At 36.6% G+C, this 11247-nt stretch overlaps 1 protein-coding gene across 1 annotated transcript in view; it reads left to right on the top strand.

The window, feature by feature from the left end:
* The window catches only part of cdkal1 (CDK5 regulatory subunit associated protein 1-like 1), a 256495-nt gene that overhangs the window by 147081 nt on the left and 98167 nt on the right, over positions 1-11247 (top strand). Inside the window, exon 10 of the mRNA XM_015383909.1 lies at positions 492-637. Coding sequence (XP_015239395.1) covers positions 492-637 — 146 coding nt within the window. The remainder of the gene's footprint in view (positions 1-491; positions 638-11247) is intronic.

An 11247-nucleotide genomic window follows, 5' to 3' on the forward strand; every position in this document is an offset into this window, starting at 1 on the left:
ACGTGGTTGATTACGTTACTGTTGATCTTCTGTCCATCATCGTATAAAGCCCGCCCTGACAATTTAATTGGCCCGCCAAATATTGTGCGAGCATACTCGCGCTACTATGGAGCAATGCCAGACCGAACTTCCCGACCTCAAACGTTGTGGGCGGGACTAAGTTCGGAATGGCACCCAGGCTACAGCTGTGTGAGGGTAAATTCTGAACATGACTTTAAATCGAAGTCTAAATTATTTTACATTTAGGATTTTATGTTATGTGAAACACCATCCTTTTGATTGCTGTATATACTTCATCTATTTAAATAACTAACATTTTTAGTGCTACTTTGATGCCAAAATTCCCAAATGAGTTTGACCTATGACTTACTTTGATCTGTGAAGGGAACATTCAGAAAAGTATTTTAGCAACTTTTGAATTCCTGTTGGTATTAATTACTTTCTCATTCTTCTGCCCTTACCTCTGTGTCCTTCTCCATGTTCCCCATTAGGAGATGGCGAAGATTTTGAATCATCCGCGTGTTTATGCCTTCCTCCATGTTCCCGTGCAGTCAGCCTCAGACAGTGTCCTGATGGACATGAAGAGAGAATACTGCATTGATGACTTCAGAAGAGTTGTTGACTTCCTCAAAGACAGGTAAGATTTGGTATAGACAACCAATCTTTACTTTAGCTTTCAATATGTTAACCTTTAATTCATTGACCAAATTTTCTGAGCTTTACTTTTTTTATTTTTTGAGTTTTTAGGGCAATAGTGGCTCGTTTTCTCGACAGTAGGCTGACAGGAAAGGGGGTATGAGAGAGGGGTAGAGACATGCGGCAAAGGACCACAGGATTTGGCCGGATTTGAATTCCCGGTCGCCTGCGTCGAGGACTAAGGCGTCCGTACATGGGTCGTGCGTGCTAACCACTGCGCCACCTGTATGTCCTTCTGAGCTTTACTTTAGAAATTTGAATTGATGTAGAAAATCTAAGGAGTGACTGCTGGATTGTTGAACCCCAATTCATGTAAAAAAACATGAACAATCATTGTTGAAAAGACTCACCATCTTTAAACACCCTTACAGTAAGATTTAAGATAAAATCACAAATATAAGCACATATATTTACAGGAGCCCTGTCACAGTGCGCCTATCTTAGCCTAAAATCCTTAGTGCTTAATTTGCTAACAATAACTACGAGAGAACAGTTGACATGAATACTTGTATCATTGAGAATATGGTTGACACCATTGCTAGCTGTAATGCTGTCTTCTATTAGCCTGGCTGGCCAGACTGACTACAGCTGTATATACAGCATATCGATATGGAAAGGAGCGGTTAGGACAGAGGACCAGTGCCTCTGACTGAACATCTCTGGGAGGACAATCAGGAGTGTCCTGCATCAACAAAACAGCTTTCTCTGTTTGTTTTGTCCTTTTCTCTGCTTTAGACAAACGTCAAGGGCTTATAGCAAGAAAATTTACCTATGAAAATGAGTAGTTGGAGAGTCTCTACTTAGAGCAATGCTCATTCCAGGAAACATCTACCTTAACTGCGCTTTGCTGACAATCTAAACAAACATCCTCTTTCTTCCTTCAGGGTGTGGTGGTGTGAGGAAGAAAGCAATGTTGCTGGCTTAAAGTTAAGATTAAGTGGCTCTTTTAGCAGCTAATCTGCACAGAGCCGCAGCTTTTCTTTTTAAGCTAATGTCTAAATCCTGGAAACCTGTTTTTTTGGCCTCTGGTCTCAGACTTTTTTTTTTCAGTTTTCTGAAATGCTTTAAAATTGTTCTAAAATGAGGGTCACTCAGATGGGAGAGCTGCGACTTTGCTTTGAAGGCAAGTGGTCTTTTTGGGGATTAGGAGAAAACAAGTTTGTTTTAATACAAATTTATACCAATATAGTTTTAAATGCATTATTTTGTCATATATTTGCATATGGGTGACTCTGAAAGGCTCAAAAAAACATGATATAAAACCTTTCAGGCTCACTTTAAGTTCTTGTCACCACACCTAACATATTTTTTTTTTTACTTTTGGAGCTCTTCTACAGTTACTTTGTAAGTAGCGTTTATTTTATCAAGGTAAAATAAAATTTGGGAGATTTAAAGATAAAAGCAAATTTTAATCTTCAGATTCTTTTTGAGAAAAGGCCCAGATTGTTTTCTGAAAGTGAAAATAGTACTAGTTAATGTAGCCATAGTGTCATTTTTCCTGGTATGTCAAGCTTTAGAGGATCTTTTTGTAAGTAATGCTACAGAAAAGCATGTCATTGGTTAATTCCAGATTAGGACATTATCTCTGTAGTTGAAGAGCAGCATACCTGTGTTAGATGTGTTCGCAATTGTGTAGTCATTCGTTTTTTTCCCCTTTATTTTTATATGAATTAAAAAGAAAAAAATGGCTAATTTGGATTAAGCCTTCAATGATTATAATGACCAATAATTAACCAAATTTACCCATAAATGTGTATATTTCAATTGATTCTGAACCTTGGTTTGAATTAACCACTTGTAAATGTTAATATTTTTATTTATTAATCATAAACCAAGCATAAGAAATGTCTCTACATAATTAACCTTTTAACTAAGAAGCAGTAATTTAGTACTAACCTTCAAGAAAGCAGATCAATGTCAAAATTAACCACAAAAAAACAACAAATTATTCAAAATTAGCAAAACTGATGAATGTGGATAATAGAAGCTCATTAGTCAACAAAACAACTAATTAAGCTTTGCTAAGTCTCAGTTTTGAATAATAATCCATCAAACCAGCAGCAAATATGAAAAAAAAGCACTAAATGGAATTTAGAATATGACAGAATTCTAACTCCATATCTGCAAGAAACCATCTTAGCTATGGCTGGACCACCCCTCTCTCCCAGAACCTAAAAAAAAGCAGTTTGGTTTCTTAAGCAAATTTCTTCTAAAGCAACTATGAACATTAAAACCTAATTCTAACAAAGCCTGCCCAGGCACAGTTAAAAGTAGCAAAGAAAGGTTAATGTTTGGTTCTTGGCCTAAAGTGACAAGGCAGTCTGCCCTCTGAGCTGGCTCTGTCTGCAGAGAGAGGGGAGCAAGCAGGCTGCAACCTGTGCAGGCAGTTACTTTTGGATCACTCGGCCAAAACGATCAGGTAAAGCAGTTCTGCCGCGTTAAAGGAGGAGGATTTCTTGGTTTCCAAAGATCCAGGGGCGTCCCTTTTGTGGACAAAACAGGCAGCAACATTTTGACAAATAAGCTTCTTCATGGAAGGAATGATGAGAAGCGTTACTGCTGAGATTTAGCACCAAAAAGTAAAATTTCTTTTACTGTAGCAGTTACTTTGTTAATTTAATTGTTCCTTGTAAATCTACAAGCAGCAACATAATATTTTATGTCTAATCAGGCAGTAACTTATCTACATACAGTGAGTCACACATTCTGTTAATACAGTTTTATGTTGGATGTTTTTAAGTAGCTGAAGTTCATGCACAGCAGCAACTAACAATAGAGTTTGTATAATTACCTCATCATGGCTAAAGTCCAGCATGATTAAATATAAAACTTCAAGCTGGGGATTTTTTTTTTATTCAGGTCACTGAGCTCACTTTCTAAACTGTCTAGTTTATTAACTAGGTTTAGGTACAAAACGCCTCACAATTTTAGGCACAATGATGGAAATAAAGGTTAAATTTCTCTCAGCTGTTGAATGTTTTTTGTAACTATCTCTTAGTAACATATGGATTTGCCTTCTGTTTCCTGAGGTAACTCAGCCAAACTAAACGCAATAATTGCTACCTTCTGCCAGCAGCATTATGTTGGGCGATCTAGAATTAAAACCATTATTCCATCATAAGCTCCTTGGTGTATCTTCCTAAGTTTTGATGAAAGAATAGATATTTCATTTCTCTTTTCATATCTATGGCTGACATTGTTTAGAGATGTTGGTGTTTGTCTGCAGGAAAATCTTCAGCTGGAGAAGTGTCTTTATCTGTATTTGTTGAAAGATTTAGTTAAAAGTCTAAGCATAGTGATGAATAGTGAATAACTGGTTTCTGTTTGTCATTTTAAAATAAATAAATAGTCACTCAAGACAAAACAAGAAAATTGGCAAAGAAACTTTAACTACTCGTGAGGCATCTTTTGACTCTTTTCCTGAATCAGTGAGTGTTTCCAAGATCAGTTGCATCACATGCATCCAAACAACAATGTTTGATATCGTCTTTGTAAAATTTAGTATATTTATTGCTGTGTGACTCATTTGGCTGTAGTTGCTTCATCAGGGGTGCAATTCATGTTCTGGAAGAGAAGCAAAAGGTTCATGCAAGCTAAGTACACACGCCCCTATTTGTGTGAGTCTGTATAAGTCAGAATTTAATCAGAGCATATTGTTATTGTTGGCAAGAAGTAATACTGTTCTGTGGAAAAAAACAAAATAAAACAAACTTAATTTCTTTAAATTTCTATTCACTGAGGTGGACTCTTGTGTGTTTGAAAATACTACTTTTTTTTTTTTCATAATTAAAATATGTTAACCAATGGTTAATGTTATCATGTGTACTGATAAACCCCAAGGCGGGGAAGATATTTAACTTTAGGAAAAACCCACATATTTAGGATTTTATGACAGTTGATGATGATCCAAACTCTCAGCCCTTAGAGTTGACCCCTTAGAAATGTACATTATTGGCCTTATTCATATTCTCTGTGTATAGAATAATTCATTAAATCTATCTGAATATTACATTTAGAGAAAGAAACTCTTTAATCTATTTTTCTTCAAGTAACACCGTCTTTGAATTTTGTGATTTTGTGGTTATAATGACTACAGGCTTTTCTGTTGTAAGAAAATCTAATGAGTAGAGTGATGTTAACAATTAATGGTTAATTTGTACTCTTCCACCAATATAGCCCTGTTTTTTTCTCTCTCCTCTTTTTCCTTTGCTGAAATAAAATTATATAAGGATTTACACCATTTATCTAATGATGTATGGTGAAAATCCTGTTAGAGTGGAAAAAAGCTGTTACAGGCTGTGTGAACATGGTCAAAGGATTTTCCACACTTAGTTTATAGTTAGCTATAATGTCTGGGCAGATTTTCCCAGAACTCTCCTACAGGATTAAATATGCTTGATCCATTGGGACTAAAGATAAAACACTTGGAATGAAATAGCTGTGTGCCTGTGAGTAGGGGATTGCTTGTGTACGTGTCCAGAGGAGCAGAAATTGGCAGCATTAATTTGAAATTTTAGGGATGGTTAAACTGAGAGGAGTAAGAAGAAAGGAGCAGAATCATTCTATCTAAATGGAGAATAAAGCTGGGGTATGTGTGACAGGCTTATAAGCTGGGATTCCCCTTTGCTTTAGCATTCCTTTTAAGTGACGTAATGTATAGGAGCAAGTTCTTACATCAAGCTGATTGGCAGTGTGCAGCAACACGTTGAGTACCTGTGTCATTTCTTGCAATACAAAATCCTTTCCTGTTCAGGCCTCTTTGGCCTTTTTGTTGCATGTCGTTGAATTGAATATCCTTGCTTTAACCTGATGCAAACGTGGAAATAATTGTTGGCACCCCTTTTTTAATTAAATGAAAACCCACAGTGTTGACAGACATAACTCTAATCTGAAAGAATAAAATAAAAAAGAAATTCTATAAATATGAAGACACTGCTTTTTCCAACCATGCTTCAACAAATAAACTCATGAAAAGGCCTGAACAAAAACAATGGTATCCTTAACTTTATATTTTGTGGCATGACTTTTTAGACAATCACTGCAACCAAACTTTCCCCATCTTAAGAAATAAGTTTTAAAGCAAAGGTTATCTTGTTTTTGTGAATATAAACAACATTCTTCAACTGTTAACAAAGAGAAGTCTTCCCTCTCTATATAAGATAGTTTTAGTCTTTGTGGAGTTAGTGGCATGAAGCAGATGCTTGTGTCACGAAAGGAGTAGCCAAAGTGGTGATACTATTAGTGTAATATGTTGATAACACATTTGGTGCGTTTGTTTCGGTAGTTCCTGAAGGCAGCGTTTGTCTCCACACAAGCACAAAGCTCCAAACAGTTGTTTGGGTCCTGTCTGTGCGTGTGATCTAGGTTAGTCATTGCTATTAGTCACAAGGTGCGACAGGGTTATATCAAACCTCCCTGGGTTCTGGCAGGACACATGCTTCAGTGGCGTGACTCCACAGTATCTTGTGTGCAATGTGGAGACCGTCTTCTGGTCTGTTTGTATTCAAAGATACCTTTATAGCACGCACTCACACTCAAGGGTTTAGGGTATCTGCGAGGGTTAATGTTTCACCCGAATAGTGTGAGGCAGAGATGGCATTCCCCTAAAGGCTTTGGAGAGAAACAATAAGCAAAGGGGAGGAAAATGTGTGGGAGTTTTGAAGGGAGGGAGAGCGCGGGGGAAGGAGGGGGAGAGGCGGGAAGAGGCATGGGGAGAGAAAAAGTTTACTGCGATAAACCTGGCTCATTGGCGGGAGTTGTCAACATGGCATCCCTCCTTTCTTTTCCCTCCAGCTGATGATTCAGCAAGTGAGGTAAATGGAGCGTCGGGTATCTGTGTTTGTTTTGACTCTCGGTCTTTGAGTTAAACTCTGTTTAGTCACGGCAAAAGCACGTACAGCAAACAGGCTGCTTCAGTCATCTAGAACACCAGTTATTTTTTCTTAAACACAAACAAGCCTCTTAATATTTCATCTCAAGCATTTTATGGTTTTTCAGAGCTCAAATTTGAGCTAAAACAATTTTTATCAAACCTGTCTTTTAAAATGTATCTCCCCCAAAAAGACTGTTAATTATAAATGCAGCTGAGTTTGTTATTAGTGTTATGTGGGTAAAGATTGATTGTTTAAAAAGGAGTCTTTCTCCCTTCAGATGTTTGTGTGAATATCTGTAATCTGAACACTGTGAACTGGTCCCTCTCTTTAAACAACAGAAACAAGCATAGACGAATCATTAACTTCACAACAAGCTGAAACTGAGCTGTGTGTATGTGTGAGGGGGTGCTCTGTAAAGCCAGAGCCGGCATGTGGATAATTACTCCTGCCAACTCCTAACACATTGTTGTCTTATTGACACTTCCTCCAGATTAAACCTCATTTCCTTCCCATAAACCACACACATGCAACCATAAAATAAAAACAGCTCCTCTATAATTACAGGAGTTAAGTTTTCCTTCATTAGGGTGATCTTTGTAATCAAGCCTGTCCGACCACGGCGCAGATCATTCCTGTCTTTAGAAATAATAGATGAGCAGAGGGGTATTGTTTGCAAATGAAAAGGTTTGAAGTATGTGCATTTCCGTCAGTGCCTGAGATGTCTTGTCATCAGTCAGACTTTGCTACAGATCTCCTGCAGCAGGTGGAAAAACCCCAGCCCATTCATATAGATTATATATATATTTATCAAGTCGAGGTAAAGTTCCCGTTTTTCATAATATTGCTATCACCTCTGCTGTTTTTAACAACTTATCTCCTTTGTGAGATGCTTATTTTAGTCAGGCGTCTTAAAAGAGGTAGTTCAATATTGTTTTAACCAAATTACTGTAGTTTGTCATTGTCATTTTTATCAGTTCATCCTTTGATGTGGATGTCACTCATGCTTCCTAAGGTTATCTGTGTTTGTAGACTGAGGCTATGTTTAGTTTAGCGCAGCGGTTCTACCTATCTTATATTTTCTGCAGTTGGCTAAACTCTACTGTGGTATTTGTTTTTCTGCTTTTCAACAACCTGATGTGTTTGTGTGAGAAACTTTTTTCACTGGTTTCCTTCACAGAAAATTCAGCCATTCAATCAGAGGACTTAGTTTACTTTTCAGATATGACTGATTTCTTGCTTTACTGTGTTGTCTGGTTAAGATTAAAATTTTGATTTAGGCAGGTTAGTTTTTTATTTTTTTTATTTTACAAATATAGCTAATTTGAAAATGCTAAAAAGGCTAAAATGCCATATTTACCAGATTCTATCCATTTTTTTAAATGCTGTATTAAGTGAATTTATTAAAAAAGAAAATTTTTTTCCGATTAAAGTAGTCTACTCATGTTACCAACAAAATGCTGGTGTAATTGTGGCATAAAAAATCATAAAATTGTAATGAATCTTGATACTTTTTAACAAGATGGCCGATTTGTCTTTTCCACGACAACACAGGTGAAATTTTGGGTTCTTCTGCAAAGTGTGCCTTATGATGAAGACGTTTGACTTCAGCACCAGCGCTATAATTTAAATACTTACAACTTAATTCTGCTTAAATATATCTGTCAACAAAGAAGCTTTCAACATATAATCCTTTCTCTTAACTTTCAGGATGTTGATTAATTGATAAATGATAAAACTTTTATTAAATACATGGCTTCAAATAAAAGTATTGCCATCAGAGGTTTTTAATTTTATTTTCTTGTCACTCATGTTTCAGATCATCTTAAATATCTTGCTCGGTTGCTCCCTAAACATAAGTGTTTATCCAACCCTTAGAAAATGGGGAAAAAAACATTTATAATTACTTGTAATAAGCCTCTTGGTAAAATATTTTAGAACCTCTTTTCTTTAAGTTATCAATGTTGATAAACTCCTGTTTAAGGCATTTATTTTGTTTTAAAATCATTTCCAGCAAGTCATCTAGGTCATGAAGCAATAAAGCAACCCCAGACCGATATCCTACTGCCACCATGTTTGACTGTTGGGATGTTCTCATTCTTCAAACTGTATTACACCCAATATATTCAGGTTTTCATGCACGTCTGTATATCCCCCTCCCCCCTTTTTTAAAATAAATTTTTTATAAAACTAAAGTAATAGATGATCCACTTTTGCATAGTACTTTTTTTTATTATTATCCCTAACCCTGACCAGGTGAGACCTGCTTTGCCCTTGCACCTTTTTTGGGGTACCTGGATGAGTCATTGATCAACTATTGAAGTCAATTGGTAGAGTGGTCACTGATTTTAAGTTTCATAATTTCCTGTCTCCTCAGTTCAGCTTTTACACCCTGCTCTTCTCCTGTCCATCCTTCTTTACTACCGTGGCAGCATTACATTGTTGCTTGCTTGCATGCCATAAGCATTGTGATGCCTTTACGGCTTTATCTTTATGCACAAATTTGCTGCTCCACCTTATTTAGCTTATTGTACATGTAGCATCCATGAGGGTCACTGGGCCCAAAAGTAAATATCTTTGAAACACTGAGTACTAAAGTAGTAAACGTTAATGACTATTTCTCTTCTGTTATTAGGTTTCTTTAGATGTCTTATTTGCTGTTCTTTTTAATTTTCTATCTCAAAAAGATTCATTTGAACCCATTTCTTTATTTCATATGTCTGGCCTAAATCAGACTTAAGTAAGGTGAGTCAAATGAAACTCATCTTTGACGAATAATCATAAATCCCATTTACAGTCATGATAACTAATGACTGAGTTTGCCAACATCATAATTTTCTTCTGATGGAAGAAAATAGTGCAGAACTGTCAACTTGAACTGACCCCTGGACAGCTGTGCCCACTGCTGTAATATGCTATATCACTGGAGTAATATGCTGACAAATTAAACAGCATTTACAAAAACTAATTATTGTGCTTAGAGTAATGAAAATACTGAATCCTAAAGTGTCATTTTGAAATCACGAACAAACCTTTTTTGAAAAATGCAGGATAGTGGAAATAACTTTTGGAAGTGATGACCTTGTATGGAAATTACTTTACAGTAGAAGAGAAAGGACTAAACACACTCAAAATACTCTGAAAAACCCCATCTTCTGTCGTTTTGCTTAAGATTGGCATTAATGCTCCTTTAATCAGCAATAAGGCTGAATCCTCCTTGAGCACCACTCTCTCTCTCGAGCTCTAAATAGCATCTCACACAGCATTGTAGAAGGGATGAGAGACATGAGAGGATCATTGTTAATCTATAAACCTTTGTTAGCTTCCTGTCTAACCAGGGAAGAGAGACGCTGGAGAAAATATCCCATTATAAGTAATGCAGTCTTAAGTATTAGCCAGTGAAACACAAAGAGGAACCCTGCCCAACTTTCACAGGAAGAGCTATAAGGACTGCTGCTGAAAAGACGGAACTCTGAGACCCCATTTTTACTTTTATTAGCTTAACAAATTGCAACATTCTGAAGTCTTTTATGCTCTCTTTATTTCCACAATACGTATATATACAGTGATATGAAAAACTTTGGACGACCCTATTAGTCTTAAATAAATTTAATTTCTAAATATTTTCTAGTCCAATAAAAATCAATTCAATACTGAAATATTGAATTGATTTTTATTGGACTAGAAAAATGTGCAACATGCATTAAAACAAAGCTTGACAAGTGCAAAAATATGGGTACCTGTATCATTTTATTGATTTGAATACCCTTATTTACTTTTCACTGACTTACTGAAAAACAGAGATGGTTTGGTAACTTCATTTTGATTTGAACTTCATAGCCAGGTGTATCCAATCAGGAGAAATTGTAATTAAGGGGGCCAGTTGCAAGTTGTTCTCCTGCTGGTGAAGGTTCTCAGTCATCCAGGTCATAATCATAAAAAAAAAAAAGAATTAAACACAATCCACTGGACTTGGTTTCCAAGTTTAAAGACGTTTTGCTTCCCATCCAGGAAGTGGATTATAGCAACTTACAGTTTAGAGGAACCATCTTGGTTTCACATTTTAAATTGAAAAAGCTTCCTGGACGGGAAGCGAAACATCTTCAAACTTGGAAACCTAGTCCAGTGGATTGTTTTTAATTGTTTTTGGAAGTTGTTCTCCTGTTTGAATCTCTTCTGAAGATTCATCATGGGCACCTCAAAACAACTCTCAAATGATCTGAAAACGAAGATTGTCTAACCTAGTCATTCAGCGGAAGGATACAAAAAGTTGTCTCAGAGATTTAAACTGTCAGTTTCCACTGTGAGGAACATAGTAAGGAAATGGAAGACAACAGTTCTTGGTAAGCCCAGAAGTGGCAGGCCAAGAAAAATATAAGAGAGGCAGAGAAGAAGAATGGTGAGAATGGTCAAGGACATCCCACAGACCACCTCCAAAGACCTGCAGCATCATCTTGCTGCAGATGGTGTCACTGTGCATCATTCACCAATTCAGTGCACTTTGCACCAGGAGAAGCTGTATTGGAGAGCTTGTTAAAAGCTACAGGAAGCGACTAGAGGCTGTTGTTTGTGCAAAAGGAGGATCTTCTAAATATTAAAGGAGAAGTTCGGTTTTTTACATTTTTAGCCCATTTTCTCTAGTGTCCAGGATGAAATCGAATGCTCGACACCATAAGTTTGA

Source organism: Cyprinodon variegatus, unplaced genomic scaffold (genome assembly GCF_000732505.1).
Source record: "Cyprinodon variegatus isolate N-32 unplaced genomic scaffold, C_variegatus-1.0 Scaffold297, whole genome shotgun sequence".
Classification (NCBI taxonomy): Eukaryota; Metazoa; Chordata; class Actinopteri; order Cyprinodontiformes; family Cyprinodontidae; genus Cyprinodon; species Cyprinodon variegatus.